Here is a 25997-nt window from a genome sequence, read left to right on the forward strand (position 1 = left end):
GACCACAATCAAGCAAATAGGCCGGCTCCTAGTTGGAAGTTAGCTTTCCTAATACCTAAACCATGACTACCACCACCATCACCACTACCACCACAACGACTTCCGCCCTCACCTTTTCCTCCCATCCTATGGCGACTATTACGTTTTCCCATCCTACACCACTTATGGCCACGTCTCTATCCGTGCCACAAACTTTTCCTCAGATCAGTGTACCAGCTCCTCGGTTCCTGCGCCGCCGTTCACCACCTGTCTCTTCGTCCGCACAGCCACCATCTACGACACCGTCAACTCCAGCCGCATCAGCATTGGCCGCCCGTCAACCAGCATCACCGCCATCAACATCAGATACCAACACAGTCTTCAGTTGCGTCGTTCGCGGCGTCGACCCACTCATCTCCGTAACAGAAGTCCAACGCCAGCTACGCCTTCACGCCATACCAGTCCGGAGGGCGTTTCGCATCTTCAACTCCACCGGCCCAACATACTTAGTGCGCCTACAGCTACCCACTGCAGCAGCCGTCGACCACCTCATCGCCACTGGTGCCCCCATCTACGGTCATCTCCATAACGTCGAACCCTCTTGTTCCCCTCCCCACTCTAGACATACCCTCACCACACCACGTCGCCGCACCCGGCCTGATCATACTTCTTTTCAATTCTCAATCCCCCCCCCCCCCCAACGTCCGTCCAACTTCTCCCCCAATTAATATCTCCTTCCCACCGCCGCCAACACTCGAACATCTCCGATACCTCACAAATGGTATCACATCGCCTCCACACTTCACCACCTCACCCTTTCCCGCAACTTCCATTTAAGCACTCCCGTGTAAAGTACATTTCTTCCCATCTCCATAGCCATCTTTTGTTCTCAATAAATATTCACATCGCTTTACCCATCTTCTTCATTCAGCCACACCGCACTGCTCTCTTCACATCTCCCGGCCCGAGAGAGAGCGTCACTCTCTAGGGGGCCCGCCCCGCCCTTCGGGTGGGGAATGAAAACAAACAAAAAATACACCAAAGATGCCGAAAATAAAGTAAAATAACGTATTATACATGTACAGGCATTCCACTCTACCAAAACGTTGCTTGTACAGTATATGCCTTGAACGATTCATGAGCTCTTAATTACAACACTGTTTGGTGAAATCCGTGTACAGAAGGCAGGCGGCTATTTGGAAACTCCTGCGCATACCGTCTGCGAGCTTCGGCTGCATTCCTACCAGTCTGTCCATAGATCAAAATTATGTCTATGTGTTCGTCGTTATTGAACACACCAGCCATGGTCGATATGTTCATAACAGGTGTAGTGCTACTGTTTCAAATACCAGCCTACTACTGAACTTTCGAAAACGAGACTTACTACCGCAAGGGGGCGCATTTGACGGGTAGCATTGAGGAACATGTAGCGAGCGGCCGTCCGGTTATCTTTTAATATTCTGACGTAAATAACCGGCAGGCAATAATACCCCTGTGAAAATCAGTTATCAGGCATTCCGTTCATCACCAGTGAATGCAGTAGAAAGTACGGCGCTGGGGGTGACCTGGTACAAATTATATGAGTAAAGAACTGGAATCAAGTTAAGGCATTTTTCAGATAATGTTATACTGTACAAAGTAGTAAATACTGTAAGTTACACGATCGTAAGAGACTGCAAAAGAGACCTTGACAATGTTGTGAATTGGACAGCAGACAATGGTAAGACGTGGCGAGAAGTCAGGTTGTAAGTTTTACGAAGAGAAAACGTCCTCTTAGTTTTAATTACAGTGTTGATGAAGTGAACGTTCCTCATGACGAACACTGTAAGTTCCTAGGTGTTAATCAACGTAGTTAGAGTAAGAGGTAGGGTTCACGCGCAGGTCTCCCCACCACGCTTGGCTGGCGATGACGTCAGCGTGCACCCTCAGCACCTTGCCTTCTGTATGAGGTAGGCTAATACACAGCTGTAAGCTATTCTGTTTTAGCCACAAGTTAGAGATAAGAGAACTTCATTGATATTTTAACATGCGTAACAAAAGGCATTCCACTTTACTATTACGAGAGTAATAATTGGAGATCAAATACAGTGTGATTCCAGCAGCGTTTCTGAAGTATTTCGATCTGTATAAAAGGTTGTAACAATGCTAAGACTGTGATCCCAGTGGAATGGTCATTCCGTATGTTCATGTTTTCAACACCCATGATAACAGTAACAAGGAGCTCTAATTGTTACAGACTCGAACATTAAAGCTTGATGACTGCAAGAAATATGTCCGTTGTTACAAGCAATATTGGGAAACTATATACACTGTCAACAACACGAACAGCAATGATAGTAAACTGTCCACAAAACAAACAGTAAGTTACAGTAAATGTTCTCCATATGCCAGGAACTGACAAATTCCACGTTAACATTATATAGGCCATATAAATTAATGAGCCTGTATACTAACATTCTTAGCACTGGTTTCATATACAACATAATAAATTGCCTTTCATAAAAAAAAAACAGGGTTGTTATACACAAAGAATAACGCTGATATTAAAAAAAATATCAAACACACTTATCCATAGCATCAGTGGAATTTCCTTGCTTTTCTTCTTTCTTTATCGGTAATGTATTAACTGAAACCCGGTCTGCATTCGAATAAAAGAACGGCTTCTCACGAAGCAACTTGGGGGGCCGATGACCTTCGATGTTAGGCCCCTTAAAACACCCAGCATCATCATCATCACGAAGCAACTTGCAAGCTCATAAATTTCTGGGAATTTCTTCTTCAGGATATACGTAAGGTTTGTGATGATGTTAGAACCCTCTTTCAGTTCTTTCCCGAGCTCGATATCTGCAGTTGCTTAAGTGCGGCCAGTATCCAGTATTCGGGAGGTAGTGGGTTCGAACCCCACTGTCGGCAGCTCTGAAGATGGTTTTCCGTGGTTTCCCATTTTCACACCAAGCAAATGCTGGGCCTGTACCTTAATTAAGGCCACGGGCGCTTCCTTCTCACTCCTAGCCCTTTCCTGTCCCATCGTCGCCATAAGACCTGTGTCGGTGCGACGTAAAGCAACTTGCAAAAAAATGGAACTTTTTGAAATCTAATTTCCACCCCCTTGTAGTTTGACCTGTTTTCTCTCCGTAATCGATTTCTATATCGTGGTTCTTCTTCTTTACCCTAAAAGCTACAATACAGCCAGTGAAGTTTTCAAGCAGCTCATCACGATCCTTGGTTTCGCGACTGTCCTCGAGCTGTTTTACTAGCTCTTCAAGGACTTAAACGAACCCTTGCTCATCCTCCGGTAAAGAATTGGATGTTGTGGGCTCAACGCTGGCCTTAGACTGGCACACGATATTCGAGTTTTGATCGAGTTCATCAGTAGCATGTAACATATTCGGGCGTAATGTTTCATAATCTTCCGGAGAACAGATGGAATTTCTTATCGCCTCGGAAGTATTGAGGCTAAGAAGCAATGATCTCACCTTTCGCGTCACATCTGTCGGAAGCGGATGGTCATAAAGCCTTCCGAACCCTCGAAGCTGAGAAAGATAGTTTTCGATAATGACTTGATTACTTTTGTCACCATTTATTTAGGTCAGTGGCTTTAGGGAATACATGAAAGTGTATGTTTCGTTCCTTCGCGTGCCTGCTATGATTTGTGCAGCCTGCAATGGCATGACAAAGCATACTGAAAAATGTACACTATTAAGTTACAGTTTTTTAGGTTTTATCACATAAAATAATCACACACGGTTTCTTATACACCACAGATATGTTACTATCGTGTATTATTAGCACCTAGCTTCTGCGTGTACAGCGATTCTTATTCGAACTACCTCTACCTCATTCAGAGCAGATTCAACGCGAGGGTCCTGCGTGACGTCACAGCTCTGCTTTGCTACTGCGCACCTCTCTCGTGATCCCTACCTTGTATTCTACGTACCTTGGGTGTTAATATAAGGTTCGTGTGAATTGGCTTTTTTTCTCCTTTTTTTTACGTCGCACCAACACAGATAGGTCTTATGACGACGATGGGACAGGGAAGGGCTAGGAGCGGGAAGGAAGCGGCCATGGCCTTAATTAAGTACAGCCCCAGCATTTGCCTGGTGTGAAAATGGTAAACCACGGAAAACCATCTTCAGGGCTGCCGGCAGTGGGGTTCGAACCTACTATCTCCAGAATACTGTGAATTTGTATATGACGGTGTTGTAATGTTAAGGTTGTAGTAAGCTGAACATATAGTACCTACTAAGCAATTGTCTTAAGTACTGGAAATACTTAAGTTGTGTGGGAATTTGTATATGATGATGCTGGGTTTAGAATGTTAAACTAATATCATTTCTTGTAATATTTTCTTTCCACGCAATTGCTTGTTGTACTCTTGTTGTTGTTGTTGTTGTTGTGGTTGTGTAATTATATTTTAACTTTACTTTATTATCACACTGCTGTAAGTGATCACCGACACCGGGATATTTACCTATTGCGATGTATTTGTTATTAATAATAATAATATGAAATTTTAAATTTACCTATTTATACTCCAAACAATTTACTCTTTGAATAATAATTATCTTGATTTATGCTATACAAATTAAGAGTAAAACGACCCAGTCATTCATATCCTCAAACATACCCCTACATACACACTCTTCCGCGCCCATACTCATTCACAACCACTCCCACACCCGCACGCACGTATATTAGCCCACAGTGAACTTCACTTCCACACATCATTCTAATTTATCATAAGTTGATGATCTGCAGATCTACTACCACTCAAGAACTGATAAAATTCAGAGTGCTGTAGAAAAAGTTAATGCTGATTTAAGTCTCATAAGTAATTTTGCATTGAGTAACAATCTCAAAATTAATCCTCTTAAAACGCAAGCAATAATCATTGGTACTTCAAAAAACTTACACATCTTAAAACAATACGAAATTCCTCCTGTAGCACTAAACAATACCATTATTCCATTTTGTGAAACAGTTATGAATCTTGGTGTGGCTATAAGCGAAACATTGAACTGGTCGCAACATGTGATGAAAAGTGTGCCAAAAGGTATATCAAGCCTGCTTCCTCTGAAGCGGTTTAAAAATATATTTCCTCGGTCCTTGAAAATAAAGCTCATTCAATCACTCTTGTTTCCAATTCTCGAATACTGTGATATAGTTTTTATTGATATCAATAACGAGCAAAGCATGAGACTGCAACGTGCCCAAAATGCATGCATCAGGTATGCATTCGACATACAACCATATGCCCATGTATCCCCATTCTATACACAATTATCTTGGTTACGACTGAATGACAGACGTAGACTCCACGCAACTACTTTGGTGTATCAAGTGCTTTCTGAAAACACTCCTCCTTACCTATCCACCAGATTTAGCTACCTTAGTTCCCTGCACCTGTTCAATACCCAGTCAGGCTGTAAGCTAGAAATTCCTGTGCATCGAACCGCAACCTACAACAGATCGTTCACTATCACCGCCACGAGCTGGTGGAATGAACTCCCCAATGACATCAGGGAAGCTAAATCTATGACAAAATTTAAAATCCTTTGCCAGCGTCATCTTTTAAGCACTTCCAGTCTTTCTTGAGTGTGAATGGGATGCATGAATGAGAGTGAATATGGTTGTTTATTGCTATGTGTTCCTGTATATAATTTAGTTATACTTTACTCACCTTAGTTTAGTTAGTGATACTTTAGTTGCTTTAGTTATACTTTAGGTTGTAAAGATTTCATATGTTTAAATTTTATGTAAAATATACATTGTATATACATGAAGTGGTTAAGTGTAAGAAAGGGCCGGGAGCCCTAACTTCGCCACAATAAAGACGCTTGAATAATAATAATAATAATAATAATAATAATAATAATAATAATAATAATAATAATAATAATAATAATACAAGTTATATTTGGGGGGTGGGATCAAATATAAAAGGGATTTCATTTTTTATTTAAATTCATTTATTGAAAAAAGCAAGGCAATTACAATTTATTTTTCCACATAGTTTCCTGCTTTGGAAATGCATTTGTCCCAGTGTATGGGCAGCTTTTTGACGCCCTCATCGTAAAAAGAACAGGGTCTTGTCACCAGCCAAGTCTTCCGCACTCTCGTCATCTTCCAATCGTTGCCATCCTAGAGCTTCTTTAAGCGGTCCGAACAAATGAAAATCGCAGGGCGATAAGTCCGGGTTGTAAGGAGGATGATCAAGACGTGTAGTCTAGTGCATTTCCTGTAGCTTGGAGACAGTTAGAGCTGCAGTATGGGGCCGCGCATTGTTGTGGAGGAGGATGATCTGTCGAATCAATTGGTCTCGTCTTTTGCGGCGACATGGAACCCTCGCCTTGTTCAACAGCTCGCAGTAGTAAGCAGCATTGAATGTGCAGTGCTCATGCAAAAAAATCAGTCAGCAAAATGCCTCGCCGATCGAAAAAACGGTTGCAAGAATCTTGCCAGCTGACAGTCGAGTCTTGGCTTTCACTGGTGCTGTCTCCCCTTTCCTCCGCCACTCCTTACTGGCTTGTTTGGATTCGGAAGTGGTGGACTCATGTTTCGACTCAAAAATACATCACCTTCTTCCGCAAACCTTCCTGTAAGCCTCTGAAAGACCTCCAAGCGTCTCAACTTCATATTTTCTGTCAAAAGGCGAGGGACCCATCTGGAACACACTTTACGGAACAGTAGGTCGTTTGTGATGATTGCTTGACAGCTCCCATAATTGATTGACTTGTTCTGCAATTTCAAATACTCTCGCCCGGCGATCGTCGTCAATAATGTCTTTAACCGCACGAATGTTTTCGTCTGTAATGCTGGTCCGAGGACAGAGATCGTGCTGTTGATTTTCCACACGTTCTCGTCCTTCCTTGAACTTTTTATGCCAGGCAAACACACGCGTCCTTGACAATGTTTGATCACCGAACTGTGCAATCAATCTCTGGCGAATTTCCGCCCCTGTAACTCCTTCTCGAGCAAGAAATTTTATAATTATCCGTTGTCCAGTGCAGGGGTGCATCTGTTGATCCGACATCGTGAGCGTTACTGACAAAACGACGAGAAATATCTAACAGTACGCTCTTCCCACTCCTAACGGTCCCGCCTAAGCATAACAGAAGCACGGGGCCAGTCCTACCAACTGTTGATGTTCAGGAACAAAAATCTCGTTTATATTTGATCGACCTTCGTACTTCACGTACGGGTTTCTATTTACATATGCGGGAAGAGGAAATAGTTTCACTTTATATGGTAGAAGATTCCATAAACGAGCAGACCGTGCGTAAAATCAATTCAACTATCAGATTGTTCTGGATAGGAGGTGGGGGTGGGTGGGGTGAGCAAGAGTAACTTCTTGGCCTCTCTTAACAGAGCTGCAATTAAGCTGCCCGCGGTTAAGAGGGGAGAGATGTGTGTTGTCTGTCAGGCATTTCTTAAGGAAGGCTACATGTATTTGTTTGTTGTATATTATTATTATTTTAGTTATTCCGGTTCCTTTACTGAATTATCAGCATGCTGGCCTTCGCTTCAGATGGTCCCTGGTTAAATTCCCGGTCGGAAGAGGGATTTTAACAGAGTCTGTTTAATTCCGTTAGGTTTTTGAGTTCCATTTTAATACACGTACTCATTTATATAAGACATGTCACTCTAAAAATCGCCTAAGAGCACGCAGTAGTGAAGATATTCCTTTACAAAGGGTTGGCGTCAGGAAGGGCATCCAGCCGAAAACTTTGGTTAATTTCAGGTGGTTGGGATTAGGACAGGATGAAGATGATTTAACTGTATAGTTATTCTCCTGATAGTCAAAATAAATTCAAGTGGAACTCCAGATCCTATCTAGACAAATTGTGGACCTCTCCTATTACTACAGATAAACAGCACGCGGCGTTGGCAAGTAAGCAGACAAGCTTGTAGTTCTACTCAGCGGTTGATATTGTGATCACAACCATTAGACCTGCTATTTAGAGTCGAATACGGACTACAATGCAGTGATATTTCATTTCCAAAATCTTACATACATTGATCAAGATTCGAACCGCGGTGAGTTTGGTGAGAAGCTATTCGACGCGCCTATTATGCCTGTTGCCATTTCTTCTTGGATGCACAATTTTTTAACTGTCTCTTCACGCAGGCCAGAGCAAAATGTAGCTTCCACCGAAGTGACAAAATTGAAGCTCAGTAATGACATTCAGAGTATGACAAGTGAGTGCTTCTCAGTGGTCGTGCTGCAATAACACTTTCTGGTCCAGTGAGGAAAGCAATGGGAAACTACCTCAGTCCTCATTTCGCCTAGTACGTCTCATTTTGGCGCAGTCATAGGTCTTTACGGTTTCCCTATAACCGCATAGCCATTTCTGGTACCATTTGAGGATCTAACCAGCCTTCCGGCTGATGACCTGGCACACCGACAAGAGACGGACAAAATGACAAAATACTATCTACTGTTAGAATCGAAATTTGTTTAATATTATGTACCACCATTTGACCTACCAAGCAAGTAAGGGAACACTTTGTTCACCTGAAGAGCCACCGATTCAATTCCTTGTGAGAGTGGAGAAGATGACCTCAGTGGCGCAAGTTAGTCATTGCCCTTCTGATCCCAAGATCCCAATCCCGACTGACGGTGTTCACATATTAAAAATATTAGCGTGAGACTACTTCCGCCCGACTCGTTGGCTGAATGGTCAACGAAGAGGCCTTCGTTTCAGAGGGTCGATTCCCGGCCGGGTTGGGGATTTTAATCGCGTCTGATGAATTATTCTGATATGGGGACCGGGTGTCTGTCCGAATACTCCCCTCTTAATATTCCGACAATATACCACACTCCCGACCACCAGAGAAACACGCAATAATGATTACATCCCTCAACATATGATTGGCGTCAGGAAGGACATCCGGCCGTAAAATTGCTAAATCGACATGTGCGACACAGTTCGCATTCGTGACTCCAAAGGTGTGGGGAAAAAGAGGTATAAGAAAAAAAGATTATTCCGCATCGTTGACTTGTAGCACTTTAAAGGACTGATGAGATAAAACTGTGATCCCCACCGTCTCATAAAATCTGCACCAATTGAGGGGAAATTAATCGAATAACGTTGTCATCATCATCATCATCATCATAATCATAATCACAGAGGCGATACATTTCGGAACGAGACTTCCACTCCTGCAGAGACATATTGGGAAAGGCTCATTCAGCCTACAACCGATATGAGTACCAGATAATGTCATGAGGTAAAATGTGGTTGGGCTTAGAGCTAACCACCCTATTCTATTTAATGCCGAGGTTACGGATAGTTGAAGTTTACCTTCCCTTACTCCAGAGATCTTGGTAACCTGTGCAAAGATGGTTTTACTTTGCACGGTACCAAAGCAACAGAATTTGGGACCAATAATTAATTGCAGAAGTGAACAGTTAAAAATATTTGTGTAGTCAAATTGTAGATAAAATTCAAAGTGTTAAAAAACAAAATTGTGACCCACCTAGGATGTCAGACTGAGGCATCCATTTTCCCAACCGGACATTCGGAGGCTGTCCTGGTAGACTGTCTTCTTCCCACTTCCACAGGACCTTCTGTTTCAGACTAGCGAAAGCTTCGAGCAGAGCTTTCCGTTTCTCTTCAGGAAAGTGTGAGCTCATCAGGTTTGAACCCATACTGAAGTATATTACTCCATCGCGAGCGCCATCAATGAACTTCTCCATATCCTGAAACAAGTAACAAAATCATCAGGAGGGCAAGCGCAGATTCAAAACCACTTCCAGTAACACAAATGCTCTTCACCTGAGTAATTATTGAGATCTGAATCACCTGAATCAGGATCATCCTATCTCTTTTCCATATGAAAATGTTTTGTTGAATTTCATCTTTATTAAGTTACCCAAGCACCTGTTGATGCAATCTTGGACAATGATAGTGACATCGCCGAGAGATGAGGAATACTTCGGTCAGCTATTCAATTGTGACGACCTGACTTATTGTTCGAGTTCCAGTTCCTAACAGCAGCTGACTTAGATTATCCCCCACCAACAATGGACGAGACCACGACCGAAATCAAACGGCCTAAGAATTATAAGAGCCGAGGTGAAGACGGGATACAGACAGAGATGATCTAGGAATTACGAGAGAAAGTTCAATAAAAAATACACCGTTTTGATACGAACAATCTGGACCAATGAAGAACTGCCAACAGAATAGAAAACTGCTCGTATCTGTCCCATGTATAATAAGGGTGACAAATTAAAATGTGATAATTATAAAGGAAATGCCCTGCTTAATATCTGCTACAAAATCCTGTCACAGGTAGAATTCAACCCTTCACAGAATCAGTAATAGGTGAATACCAAGGAGGTTTCTGGCCTGGGCGGTCGACAGTAGATCACATCTTCGTTCTCCGACTGCTCACTGAAAAACTCACAGAATACGGTAAGAATTGCACGTTCCATTTGTTGATTTCAATGAGGCTTACTATTACATACACCGTGAGACTTTTTTCAGTGGCATAAGAGAGTTTGGAATGGCTTAAACACTCATCAGCCTGATAAGGATCTGCCAGAGTGGAACATGCGGTAAGAGAAAATAGGAAACAAAGAAACAGATGGCTTTAAAATTGCGACTGGTCTCAGACAAGCAAATGGGTTATCTCCTACTCCGCTCAGTTTTGCCCTTGAGAAAATTATACGTGAGAACTTCCTAGAAAACTTCGAAGGGACCCAAGTAGAAAGGAGAAACCTGTTGCACTTAGTCTACGCAGACGATATCTGTTTATTCACCAGCTCTGAGGAGGAGTTGATACAAATGACCAGAGCACTGGAGATGGCGGGTTCCTCATAAACGAAACTAAGCCAAATTAGCTCGTTGTGAAGCGAAGGAAAGGTCAAGTTTTTCGATAGCTACAGTCACTGCGGGTGAGAGGTGGGTCCTACATGAGATTCCGCGAATTCAAATATCTGGGAGCGCGGATCTGAGGACTCGTCATGCGAAGTGGAAATAAACGCCAGGATCCAGGCAGGCAACCGATCGATCTTTCCACAGTTCCGCGTCAAAAGTCTCCCGAAACAGTTCAAGATTTGGCTGTAACACCCTGATACAGCTGTGAGACGTGAAGTATCCGAAAGCAGGACTTTCATAAACTCCTCGTTTTGGAGAGACAAGTTTTGCGAAAGATCTTTCGGTCCGGTGTTAGACACAAACACTCGTGAATAGAGGATCAGACACAATCGTGAGCTATAGGAACTGTACCAAGTTGTCAACACAGTGGAGGCCATCAGAAGGGTGCGACTGCAGTGGGCTGGACATACGGCTCGGATGGAAGACTACAGATGGCCACGGAAGCTCCTGGATTTCATCCCTGCAGGAAGGAGACCTCCTGGGTAGAACAAGTAAGACGTGGAGTGATGGCTTCCATGAGGACCTGCAACAGTCAACTATAGGTATAGACGGATGACGATGGGCAGCGATGGATAGAACGCGATGGAAGAGAAGACTTGTAGCCTGATTGCGTAAAATAAATAGATAAATAATAGAAACACTTTTTTAGATGTGTACAAGTTCCGGAAAGGAGATAAATATGGTATTAAGAATATCTCTGCCGTGCGTGTTTTGAAAAAGTACCAGCGCAGTCGTGTTCACTGAGCAAGTTTTCCCATTAAAAAAGAATAATGAAAGTACAATATTTGAAATAGCTCGTAGCTGATCTTTGGGGAAGGAATGCCAGTAAATGACAACGAATTATTCAAATGACAATTTTTAACAAAATTGGAACAATTCGAAAATGGTTCAAATAAGTGTACGGATATTGTTGGCATCAAGCGCAAAGTGAAGTGATGTCTTCTGTTGGATCCTACAGTACGCTTTGTGAACACGCAGTAGGTGTCTCTGGTGGATGAGAAGAAGAACGAAGTTTACTGCCCATAGGTACAAAACAATTTGATACACATGGGAAGCTGAAGGGTCTTCTCGTTGGAGTCAGAATAACCTCCTTCAAGGTCAAGAGCTCCTTCCTCAAGAAATATTTATCCATTTTATCTCCACATTTTAATTTTGTTAGTGGTTTTGAAGTTTAAACCCTTAAATGCAAATCGTAGCATATGTGCAAAGGAGAATTTACTTGCTTGCCATATCTGCTCCATAATTTTGAAAGTGTGCATTTACTTCTACTTTGCAGGGGTCGCTAGTCTATTAAAAAGTGAACAATACTTTATTTTAGGCATTTTCTTGCTAATCAGCTGGAGTGAAGTGTAAACTTTAAACAGTTAAGGTATAAACAAATCAAATATTGTTTGCCTCAGAGAATTTGTGAGCAAGGTCATCCCTTTCAAATGTAGCTGTAGCTGCAGTAATCGTACAGCTTTGTATATACCACTACGTAAACCAACCAACCAACCAACCAACCAACCAACCAACCAACCAACCAACCAACCAACCAACCAACCAACCAACCAACCAACCAACCAACCAACCAACCAACCAACCAACCGACCAACCACGGGGTCCACTCAGCCTCGGGAGGTCGAATGAGTAGAGGTGGGTTCGATTCCCACCTCAGCCATCCTGGAAGTGGTTTTCCGTAGTTTCCATACTTCTCCTCCAGGCAAATGCCGGGATGGTACCTAACTTCAGGCCACGGCCGCTTCCTTCCTTCTTCCTTGTCTATCCTTGCCAATCTTCCCATCCCCCACGAACGGCCCTGTTCGTCAAATCAGGTGTGGCCGTCTGGGTGAGGTACTGGTCATACTCCCCAGTTGTATCCCCCGACCAAGAGTCTGAAGCTCCAGGACACTGCCCTTGAGGCGGTAGAGGTGGGATCCCTCGCTGAGTCCGAGGGAAAACCAACCCTGGAGGGTAAACAGATTAAGAAAGAAAATAAATAAATATTTTGACAAACAATTTAAATAATTTTTGATAACCTTTGGAATGAAAAATAATCATACTTAAAAGAAATAATAAATTGCGCATTTAATGGTCAATTGTCTTTTATTGCATTTTCAATGTTTTAAAAATGCTTTAGTTATTTACATAAGTTACGGTTATTTTTTATCATTGTTGTAGAACTTATTTTCTATCAGTTTGTATTGTTTTCTCTTGTAGATCCAGTTGGTCATCCGGAAATACAGACGGACGTCTCTGTTTGATAAATAGGCCCTATACAGGCCTACGTGAACAACGTTCGGTGAGATGTTCCAGATAATCCGTTTCCAGCAGGTCATTTCTCAACATTAATCACGGGAGTAGAGCATTTTAAAACAGCTCTTCTCCTTAGAGGAACAGCTGGACATTAGTTACCTTACACAACGAGTTTTGCTTCTACTTTTGCAGTCACAACTTCTAGGCCTGAAACCAGCTAGAAAACGACAGCAATGGAAACAATAGAAACACACTCGACAACACCAGCATAATCATTACACTCTGGGTTGATGCGTCAAAAGCGACTCTTAGCACCCCAGATAATTTTTATAATAAATAAATAAATAAATAAATAAATAAATAAATAAATAAATAAATAAATAAATAAATAAATAAATAAATAAATCAATAAATAAATAAATGCCCTCACAACCATGTGCAGAGATCTGTACCCTTTATTTGTAATCCCATTTATGTGATTACACAAATGAAGATCTTTCCTTATATTAACACCTATAGAGCGTTCCAACCTTAAATTGCAGTACAGCGTAGATGGAGCGCGCTGTTGCGAAATCGACTCGTGAAGATCACGCTCGAGTGTGACTCAAACAGGGCGTCACAGTTCCACATTTTTCGTTTGTAATTTTATAATTTTAAGTTCATTCATTCTTAAATTAATATTTGTAGGATGGTAAAATAAATACAACATATCTTAATCATTGGCGTTGCTCTCAGACATTGGACGTACACCTTCTACTCTTTCTGCAAGGCCTGATGTTTCCGCTTTGGAAGAACCGGGTTCGGGAGATGAACTTGAGGATGATCCGGACGATGAAGAAAGTCGTATTAAAAACTTTTAATCGTCGATATCGTCCTCTAATTCGTCTGCTTTCCACAAATATATGTTATTTTTCTTTACTTCGTTCACGTAATTTGCCCAATTGTCTTATGATTTTATGGCATAAAAGTGTTAGTTCAGCATTAGGAAGAAAACCATGTTCATTACCCGCGTGGACTAAGGCAAATCACGGTCCTCGGCTTTTCGGTGGCCTAAGTCCCGAACTCACCCCTTCAATGGCGGCCTGCCGTGCACTTTTCACTGTCGTATCCTTCCATTTTTTGTCACTGTCTGCCCAATATTTACCCACGATTCATCTGTGTATATTACAGCTTTATTTTGTGCCCTCAGACGTTTTATCTCCCTGAGATATCTGTGCCTCCAATTAATAATTTCATCGGTTTTAATGAAAGATGCTTTATTACACCGTCTTAAATAACGGAAGCCTATAGCATGTAAGAAGCGATACAACGTAGTTTTGGAAAATCGTGGCAAAGAATCTTCTCCATTTTCCCGACTCAAAATCACGTTCAATGTCGGTGGTATGTTGGCAAATAAAAGAGTGAACCACCCGACGCAATCCACTTCGCACAATTTCATCATATTTAATTTTCTTTGCATTTTTCTGCCGTCCTTCTCTTTTTTGCTTTTTTGCGGGAGTTCGCAAAGGACCATGTGTGAGTTCCTTCCTTATAGCATAGATTGTTCTTTCGGAACAACCTGTAGCTTTAGCTGTTTCACTAACTGCGCTGCTCATATTCATAGTCTTGAAAAAATAATCCAGGACACTCATTATAATATTGCGTTCTTTTCCCCGAATTTACCTACGGAACGTTTCTTTTTAATTTGACCATCCATTGTACATCCTTCTCCACTTTTTCTTCGAACTAAGAACCCCCCGCATGAGCACGAGCACGAACTGACAACTACACAGACTGCAGAAACACAACAAACACAATCCACTTGTCCTCAAGAACTATACATTTATCACTGATCTTGTCCGGCCCCATGGCTTAAATGATTAGCGTGCTGGCCTTTGGTCCAGAGGGCCCCGGATTCGATTCCCGGCCGAGTCGGGGATTTTAACCTTCATTGGTTAATTCCAATGGCTCGGGGCTGGGTGTGTGTGCCGTCTTCAGCATTAGAATTCATCACAGGTAGGGGCCCCATTCTTATAGACGCGCAGGTCGCCTATGTGGTGTCAACTCGAAAGACCTGCACTCGGCCTCTTCGGAGGCCACACGCCATTAAATATTATATATATCACTGATCTTTATTTAATCAATCTTATAATACTGATTAAATGAACACCACTGCACACGGCTATCAGTATATTTAGAAGCTCAGCCAGCCGAGTCACTCGTGAAACGTAAACAAACGAGACGTCCTCCCTGTCATAAATTAAGAGATAACGAGATAAGGACTTGAGGTATGATTTAAAAATAACTTCCACATCCGAAAACCGTTTGTTTTGCTTTAACCACGCCATATTCCTTCTGCATGTTTTCTTCGAAATTAGATCCCCACGCACGAGCACGAACTCACGAACCACACAAACGAAATACACTTTCCCTCAAGAATTGTACATATGTCACTGATATGTATTTAATCACTATTATACATACTGCTGACGAAATGAGCACTGCACTGCATGCGACTGTCTGGAAATGTTAAAAGCGCATGTTTGGGAGATCATTACCGGTACTTCAGCCAGCCAGACAGCCAGCCAGTCAGCCGAGTCACGCGTGAAACCAAAATTCAAGGAGATATTCTTCCTGTCACAAATTAAGAACTAAGCAAGATAAGAACTTCGGGATTGTTTTAAAAATAACTTCCATATCTGAAGACCATTTGCCTCGCTTTGAGCCCCCATGTAAATTCAATAGGAAAGACGCTGGCCAGCGACTGACTTTTTCGTGCCTGCACATAAAATTCCCTGAACATGACTGAAAATAAACGCATATACTGCATTTTGTTACCACTTAAATTTAAAAATAAACTTATCTACATCGAGCTGAAAGGTTTCTTTACCAGGAGTGAAAAAATTAGGAAAATTATGAATATAAAATAGGAGTTATGACATGATAAGTTCAATGCAATGAAGATTTTGCATTTGGCGAAACTTTCCATTATATTACAATTTTCACACTAAATTATTTTTTTACAATTTTTTTGTTAACGGCATCAAATGCGCCTTGAAATTCTGTACATAACACGATATTCATCCATTTTATCCGATAACATTCTGATTTACGGATATTTGGCAAACCCGCTGCATTAGAGTAGGACAGCGCTACCCGCAAAACATGGGAGAAGGAAAGAGACGGAATTATCCCATTACTGCTGTACTGCAATTTAAGGTTGGAACGCTCTATAGATACTTACATTGATCCCCATAAGGAACTTTCACCCCATCAATGTCCGGCTCCATGGCTAAATGGCTAGCGTGCTCGCCTTTGGTCAGAGGGTCCCGGGTTCGATTCCCGGTAGGATCAGGAATTTCGACCATAATTGGCTAATTTCGCTGGCAGGGGGCTGGGTGTATTCGTCGTCTTCATCATCATTTCATCCTCATCATGACGCGCTGGTTGCCTACGGGCCTCAAATCAAAAGACCTGTATCTGGCGAACCGAACTTGTCCTCGGACACTCCCGGCACTAAAAGCCATACGCCGTTTCATTTGTTTTACCCCATCAACGCAGTAATCTAAACTGGGAAGACTTTTCCTATTAGTGAATCTCACAGCCTGACTTTTCACCCCGTATATCACCATACCGTCCGCCTCTGTGGTGTAGTGGTTAGCGTGATTAGCTGCCACCCCCGGAGGCCCGGGTTCGATTCCCGGCTCTGCCACGAAAATTTGAAAAGTGGTATGAGGGCTGGAACGGGGTCCGCTCAGCCTCGGGAGGTCAACTGAGTAGAGGTGGGTTCGATTCCCACCTCAGCCATCCTGGAAGTGGTTTTCCGTGGTTTCCCACTTCTCCTCCAGGCGAATGCCGGGATGGTACCTAACATAAGGCCACGGCCGCTTCCTTCCCTCTTCCTTGCCTATCCCTTCCAATCTTCCCATCCCTCCACAAGGCCCCTGTTCAGCACAGCAGGTGAGGCCGCCTGGGCCTCCCCAGTTGTATCCCCGACCAAGAGTCTGAAGCTCCAGAACACTGCCCCTGAGGCGGTAGAGGTGGGATCCCTCGCTGTGTCCGAGGGAAAACCCGACCCTGGAGGGTAAACAGATGATGATGATGATGATGATGATATCACCATACCATTGCCTGCTGTCTATCTCACAACATTGTCGAGCTCTTTTTGCAGTTGTTCACAATCTTATAACTTATTTATTACTCTACACAGAATAACATCATCCGCAAAAATTCTTTTGTCTGATTCCAGTTCTTTATACTCATATATATATATACACACACACACTACCGAAAAAAAGAACATACAACATCCTCAAGGACTGTGCTCACCAATATATATGTGCATATTGAGGCGTTGTTGTGATAGTGATTTATTTGTCACGGACATCGGCACTTCCTCTTCTATATATATAAAAGCAAGTCCGTCTGGAGCGATGTATAGGCCTATATAAATATTTAAAAATGAAAAAAAGACGTGAATTAATGAGGCACTTCCAGAAATCTCAAAATATTTGAAACTTGGTACGGGAGAAGCTGATGACCCCAGGATCCCTAGAAAAATCGAAAATTCTCAAAATTCCCTGAAGGGGGCACGCTGGGGGGCCTCGAATTTTGGGCTCAGCATAAGAACGCTGTCGTATAATTTATCCAAGGCGACAACCTATAGGTTTCGTGGGCTTAAACATTTTCAGGAATTTCCTAATTTTTATCCCCCGTCCCCCCAGATCAAGATGGCGGCACAACCTGCAAGACGAGGTAGAAAATTGAAATTTGGTGAAATTACAGCTTTTAGTCTCTAACCGACGGAAAAATTCCAAGATGTTCAAATTTTCCACTTTTTACCCCCGAAGATATTGAAATATGGAGGCAATTTTAATCACTGTGCAGACGTTCCTTTTGAGGTATTTGTTGGCAAAACGGTAAGTCGTATCACAAAACGGATGGCACAATCTCCGTTCAATTCGGAGTGATCTACAACTTTGGTCCTATGACTTTTACTTATACGTTAGACTTGGCCGTATTTCTGGATTGTTCGTAAATTTGGTGATTTTACAAGTATATTTCATTGTCTGACACACTTACAGGAATGATAGGATCATCAAATTCTACACGAATATTGGCCCACCCAGTAGCCGTATTTGTGTCAAATTGTATGTTTTAAGCTGTCACATAAGTATCTGAAAAGTAATTCTATATGTGAAAAGCTTACACCAATTTCACCCTATTCAACTTTTCTAAAACAATCTTTCCTTTAAATAGACGAGATACTTGAACATATCATAGGACCAGCCATTTAGATCGCTAAATGTGGCCAGAAAGTGCGTCTTATCGTACAATCCGTTTTTCGATTTGATGTACCGTTTAGCAACAGTTACTCTGTAAATGAAGATAAACATCCATATACTTCCGTATGAAGACTATATTCATTCATTGAAGTCGATTTGTAGCGATCTTGAAAGCGTTTGTCTGCCATTGTTATTAAATACCTTGCAAATCGATAGTGACTGTCAGAAGGCGTCTGCTATTGTAATCAGTCCTTCCGACATCGAATTTGACAGTCAGTAAGAATGGGGTCGTCCTCCATCTCCTGTGCACTATTTTAATGCATAATAGGGAACATGCATAATTTTCAAAAAAAAATTTTTTTTGAAAAGTACACCAATGAAATAGTACGTAAACGTATTACAATGAGGTAAGTTGCCTTGTTTTCTACCCTTAAAAAAATGTTCAAAAGTGCTTTCCCGCAAGGCGAGTGAAACGGCCTCTGTCGTAAGCGGCGCGCTGTGACGTCACGATCCAGTAGCGCATGCAGCTCTACCAGCCATTGTGCATCAGCCGTTACTAAAAGCCAATTGTTTGTTATTCGTGATCGCGAATAACTTCAAAATGACAGAAGAAAGGTTCAAAACAGCACAGTCAGACAATCTATCAAGTGTAGATGTCATCATTCTTGAAAAATAGTGACTTTTGTGGCCGCAGAAATTCGCGGATAAAAAGCAAGTTTGTAAGTGGCATCTTTTATATACGTGCAATATATTGTAACTCATAGTATTAGGATAACAACGAATCTGGATAGAAATCACATCACTTTCAACATTTCCTTCTAGACTGATTCCCATATTAAAGAATAACATTACATTTTCGGGCTTTCAGCATTAGTAAAGTAAGAAATCGGATTTCAGCACCAACATAAACATATAGGTAGCATTATAGTACTAGTCCGCCTCTGTGGTGTAGTGGTTAATGTGATTAGCTGCCACCCCGGAGGCCCGGTTTCGATTCCCGGCTCGGCCATGTAAGTTGAAAACAAATAGTACGAGGGCTGGATCGGTGTCTACTCAGCCTCGGGAGGTCAACTGAGTAGAGGGGTTTCAAATCCCACCTCAGCCATCCTCGAAGTGGTTTCTCGTATTTTCCCACTTCTCCTCCAGGCACCTAAGACCACGGCCGTTTCCTTCCCTCTTCCTTGTCTATCCCTTCCGATCTTCCCATCCTCCAACAAGGCCCCTGTTGAGCATAGCAGGTGAGGCCGCCTGGGCGAGGTAATGACCCTCCTCACCAGTTGTATCATCATACCCAAAGTCTCACGCTCCAGGACACTGCCCTTGAAGCGGTAGAGGTGAAATCCCTCGCTGAGTGCGGGAGAAAAACCAAATCTAAAGGATAAACTGATTAAGAAAGAAAGAAAGAAAGAAAGAAAGAAGAAAGGAAAGAAAGAAAGATCATAGTATTCAGGTCTATAATCTATCATTACCAAAAAAATATATATTTATGGTTGGGGCAACTGGCCTACCCACTTCCGGGGCCCATGAAAGAGAAACATTAAATATCTTGGTGGAGGGAAAACGTTAAACATGATAAAGATAAAGATAAATATGACTTCATCTAGTTTTCACAAGTCGGGCTGAGTGGTTCAGACGGTTGAGGTGCTGGCCTTCTGACCCCAACTTGGCAGGTTCGATCCTGGTTCAGTCCGGTGGTGGTTGAAGGTGCTCAAATACGTCAGCCTCGTGTCGGTAGATTTACTGGCAAGTAAAAGAACTCCTGCAGGACAAAATTCCTGCAAATCGGCGTCTCCAAAAACCGTAGAAGTAGTTAGCGGGCGTAATGCCAATAACATTAATTACATTTGGCTTTTAACAAGCTGAGCATATCACGCAAGAAAAGTGCCTTGGTGACATTTTAGTCGTTCAATACAGGAATGTCTTTGGGTACTGTGACTTTTACCTTTATTTTTTGGCTATTTGCTTTACATCGCACAGTCACAGATAGGTCTTATGGTGACGATGGGACAGGAAAGGCCTAGGAATGGGAAGAAAGCGGCCGTGGCCTTAATTAAGGTACAGCCCCAGCATTTGCCTGGTGTGAAAATGGGAAACTACGGAAAACCATCTTCAGGGCTGCCGACAGTGGTGTTCGAACCCACTATCTCCCGGATGCGAGCTCACAGCTGCGTGCTCCTAACCGCACGGCCAACTCGCCCGGTATTTTTATCCTTCGGTTTATTGACTTGGCTTGTATATCCTAAGGCTAAGTTGGATAATATTTTAAACACCAACATCACTATTTTCACCTGTGTGCACTTATGTTATTTATTTCACTAATATTATGATAATTATTATAATTGAGCAATGTTAACTTATAAGACCCCAACAGACAAGTATTGGTTTTGTGTAGAGATATATATTTGTTAAATTCACGTTTTTTTCTTTCATGACGTACACTCCTATTTTTTGTTATATTAGAGAGTATTTAGCTAGGCCTATAACCTAAATTTCTTTACAAATGTAAGCTCTTCAATAAAGACATAAATAACTGTCGCATGCCAAGATAAATTGGTATAATTAGAGCTGTCAATATGGTTCATAACCCCTTTGGTTTATTACCTAGACATGGATCACCCAAAACATAGGTTAGGTTTGGAGAATACTTTAATAATCAGCATTAATTAATGCACTGTTTATTACTTTCATATCCCAAGATGTAAATGAAGCATTTAACTAAAGCATCATACATTAAAATTCAGTGTTACCACTAGAACAGCTGACATGGAAAAGTGATTGAAAATTCAAACAAATTCAACTTACGTTAAAATGATCTTTTAAAAAATAAACTGTAGACTTTTCCGATATATCACCAGCATTTCTCCGGCTCGCTAAAATCCATTTCTCACTAGTTTTAGCGTCTTTGGAACATTATAAACAATTTGTTTGGGATGGTATGCGATGTGCTATTGCTCATCGGAACTATACACCATTTATAAGTTTTCTGCCTCACTGTCTGCGCAGGATTCATTTTAAGTCTAAAATATACCACTCAGATTATTATCCAATGTATAGACTTCGAATTTAACCAAACCAGACAAAAACATAAAGTAGAAATACGCAAAGTGTATCCTGCTTCTCAAAGCACACTATGTGTTATTTCGTCTGCTAATTCAGTCAACCTGTATGATGACGTCAGACCAATGAGATCGCGTACTTGCGTGACGTGACATTTTCGTACTTTAATTTAGATTTTTATCGTGTTTGGAGTTATTATTTGTACATTCTGATCACATTTTTTAATTCCGCGTGAAATTTTGAATCAGATTAGCGTATTTTTAATTAAAACCCCGGATCATGCATGTTCCCTATTCCCTTCTCGATTCGGCTAACAGGAGACCAGGGAGCGTGCAGTTCTTTTAAAACTCTTTTACCCGATTCTGTTTGTCAATAGGCAAGGGTGTCTTCCATTACAAACAAATTTACCCATCTAAAATGTGACTGACCGTAGGCATAGTGGCCTGCTATTATAATGAGAACTCACCAACTCAGTGTGACTGGCAGGAAGCTGACTGGCATTAGAAAATGTGTCTCCCATTATAATGATAAGAACGCAACTCACTTTTGACTGTCAGTAGGAAAGGTCCTTGCAAATGTAATAAAAGTTCCTCAACTGTAATTCATCTGAAAGTAGGAAATGGGGTCTGCCATTGTAATGAAATCTCACCAGATCGATTTTGGCCGCGCACTAGGCAATGAGGCCTGCCGTTAAATGAAAATTACCAACTTCTTTGTGAATTACAGTAGACAGTGAACTTGCCGTTATCATCGCAATACCGCAAATCGCACTTAAATTGGGAACAACGTCTGTGGATTTCACAATGCTGTTTCTCGGATAAAGCCAAGACACATGCAATTTAAGAAATCTTATTCACTTCATTTGCAGTAATTTTCTTCGATATCCGTATACAATGTGGAGTGCCGTAGCGAAGCACGGGTACATTTGCTAGTTATTCTATATGACTTATGATTACACAGATTCTACACTTTAATTTCTCTAACACGTAAATAATGAATTATTCTATACACACTCCATTTGTACAACCGCACCATTCCTCGGCGAAGACCTAACTCTCCGTGAGAAATTCCCTTACTCTCACCCACTTATGCCAGGTGCTCAAGCCTGTCCGTACGCCAATTGTTGGCCTGCAGGAAGCTATCGAAGTTTTGCTGCACGTGTTGGGCATAATGTATCGGTGGTGTGTCGCAGCTTTCAGCAGTGGTCTATGGAACATTCTACACCCGAAGATGAGGCTCCGGACGTCCGCATAGTATAGGTGCACATCAAGATCGACACACTGTGCGAGCAGCGGTGGCCGAACTAACATCATCCAAGAGCGATTTCCGGTCACATGTTGCACCTGCCCTGTCACCGAGGAAACGTCTGATTGCAGAAGGATTACGATCACATGTGCCTCTGGCCAGGCTATCAGTGACACCACGACACCGCCGAGAACGGCTAATCTGGTGTAGTGAAACAAGTTGACAGGAGAGGGGAGTGGGACCCTGTTGTTTTCAGTGACGAGAGAAGGTTCTGTCTGTATGCAAGTGATGGACGCACACGTATACGGTGTGGACCTGGTGAGCGGCCTAATTCAAGAGTGCATTCGCCCACGATACCCAGGTTCCACCCCAGGCTTCATGCTGAGGGGGACCATCAGTTACAACTCGCCGTCACAGTTGGTGTTTTGGCAGGGTAACAAAACCAGTGCCCGCTACATCGCACTGTTTGTTTCCCCATTCTATTGCCATTTCTTCGATAGGAAAGTGATGTGCTTTTTCAACAGAACAATGTACGTCCATATACAGCTGCTGCGACGCAAGGTACCCTACGTAGTGTACAACAACTGCCATGGCCAGCAAGATCACCGGATCCCTCGTCACTTGAACACGTATGGGACATGATAAAGGGAGACCTTATACGTTCTCCAGAACTTGCAAGAACCATTGCCAAATAACATCAAAAGGTGCAAGATGCTCGGCAGAATCTATCGTAGGTTGCCATTCGGCACCTTTATGATCGTTTGCATGAGCGAATACACGCCAGCATTGTAGCCAGAGTGGGAGGGGGGGGGTGACACTACGTATTCATACGACTGTTTGGGCACCCTTTACTGTGACATGTGTGTTTCATTTGGTCTGAATTTGTAATCACATACTCCTGCAATCATGAACTACCTGTCACATCGCTTGTGAATAAAATGACCTTATCTTTGAGGATGTTGAATGTTCTCATTTTCCAGCAGTGTATAAGGGAACATAAAGATCCAATAATACTGCCTTGAGGAATTCCCCTCTTAATTGATTCGAGGATCAGGTACATATAGATATTTATTCAAATGGAATATGGAATAACCTTCTTACTTACCTCGGGGAGTTTCTTTGGAGGCTTGATGTGCAAACCACCAACATTGATGTAATTCGGCACCAGAGGGCGAGGGAAACCCACGGCGACGTGGTTGTTGACCAGCAGCAGCGCCGTGCTCTTTTCTATATCACTCAAATAGGGAAGAGTCGAGTCATTGAAGTGTTTTCTCATGATGGCATCCATCTCGGGAATATAATATAGGTACCGTCCAGCCGCAGAATACAAAGAGAACAGAGCGTTTTTTAGGCGCTCACAGAATGTCATGTGGTCCCCATAGTTGAGCATAGCATCCGGAACATGGGAGTACTGGGTAGGATTGCCTACTGAGTCATCAACCGCCAGATTTCCTCCATACACACTATACTGGATCAAAGGAGCTTTGAATTTGTGTGCGAAAGCATAAAAGCACTCATTGAAGAATGCCTCCACTATAACAGCATCAAATTTATCTTTTTCTGAGTTAATAAGTTTGCGGACCTCGCGCTGACTCAGCATTGTGTCACAAAGGCTATTTCCTAAACCCCACAACGCCAGCATCATTACCATCGGATTCACTGAACCGAAATCAAAGAAGTTGCTACCTCCTGAAAAGAAAAAGACACAGTAAGGACAAATATGCAAGTAAATCAGAATGAAATGAATGTACGTATTTAAGGGCCAGTATTTCTCCCAGGAGATACATATACCGATTATCAATCAATCAATCAATCAATCAATCAATCAATCAATCAATCATCTGCATTTTCAAATTTTAAATTTCTCCTCCGCCTAGAGGATGCCAGAAAGAAAGAAATACAAAAATTTAGTTAATATCGATTAAAAAGGAAATAATTTTGTAAAGAACTCGAAAACCGATAGGAAATTTTATATTATTTCAAATTTCTTTGATTTACAAAGAACATGAATAAATTAAACAAATGAAAGGAAAACAGAAACACACTCCGTTAGCTATCACGTCATGGAGGTTCACTATAAGATACTGCACTAATATGATGAAAGAGAGATCGTTTTAACTCTCGCTCTGTCACAGCCTTCCTGATTCTTAACATCCTCCAAGTCGTTATGACAAATTTTAGCGATGTGACTTGGAAATATACTGCTCTTCATGGAACCATTTTACACGGTATCTATACGCAGACCAATTTGCCATTTCTATTCCGTTAACAAAACATTAAAATTGATTATTAATAACTTTTCCTTTGAATTTATACCAACGCTTATGCAGATACGTATTAAAAACGCTTTGTTGTGTTAATATCACTGTCATCCTTCAAGACTTTCAAAAAGCCAGAGAAACAGTATTTGTGAGGATAGTAAATGTCTGTCATTATGATCAAAATTTCCCAACTCGATTGTGACTGGTAGTAGGCAAGAGGGCTGCCATTATAAGGAAAACTCCGCAACTCGATTGTGACTGGCAGTAGGCAAGGGACCTGCCATTACAATGAAAACTCCCTAAACCAGTTTTCACATGAGAAATGACGTATGACCACCTCCCAGTTGTGATTCTAAGATAAGGCTAAGAGCTATAAAATTTAATAAAATCTTACAACGTGTACATTATTTCAAGCAGAATTTCGTATACAATGTGGAATTCTGTAGCAAAGCACGAGTACATTAGCGAATGTATGAGGGTTGGAACTGAAATAGTGGCAACACTGCTCTTGAGACGCTATGCAACGGAATCAAATATTGTCGCTGATAGCACACGTTGGCTACATTCCTACCTTACCTCAGGGCAAATGGACTCGCCCTTCCCACATCACCTGCGTGCGCACAAGCGAGAGAAACACAGTCACTTGTGAGCTAGCGGTCTAAGGTAACGTCGCTTTGTTTTCCAAACAGGAACAACGGAGTTGGATCATGATTGAATGTGCCAGAGGTCGTACAGCACGACAGTGTCATCAAGATCTTCAAGAGGCTTGCGGGGAATCTGCGTTGCCTTCCAGAACAGTGGCACGTTGGGTAAAAGCTGGTCGGCAAACTGTGGCGGACATTCATCAGGCAGGTCGTCCTACGAGCGTCAGTGAAGAAGAAGTGCATGCTCTTGCCGCGTTACTGGACAGTGATCGAAACCAAACGATTCGTGAGCTCAGAACTGTTGCAGAGGTTCGACAGGCAGTAGACCGCTCCATTCGCACCATCAACAGAACAGGTTCTGCTAAAGGTATACTACGACTTCCACATCGCTAGCAACGGGTTATACACAACGCTGGTTACTACAAT

The 25997-nt window shown here is 42.1% G+C and overlaps 1 protein-coding gene across 1 annotated transcript in view; it reads right to left on the reverse strand.

The window, feature by feature from the left end:
* Window positions 1–25997, reverse strand: part of LOC136861239 (UDP-glycosyltransferase UGT5) — a 42661-nt gene that overhangs the window by 9945 nt on the left and 6719 nt on the right. Inside the window, exons 2-3 of the mRNA XM_067138808.2 lie at window positions 23772–24355; window positions 9460–9682 (exon numbers count right to left, since the gene is read on the reverse strand). Of these exons, the coding sequence (XP_066994909.2) occupies window positions 9460–9682; window positions 23772–24355 (807 nt within the window). The remainder of the gene's footprint in view (window positions 1–9459; window positions 9683–23771; window positions 24356–25997) is intronic.

The sequence above is a fragment of the Anabrus simplex genome, chromosome 1, assembly GCF_040414725.1.
Source record: "Anabrus simplex isolate iqAnaSimp1 chromosome 1, ASM4041472v1, whole genome shotgun sequence".
NCBI classification, from domain to species: Eukaryota; Metazoa; Arthropoda; class Insecta; order Orthoptera; family Tettigoniidae; genus Anabrus; species Anabrus simplex.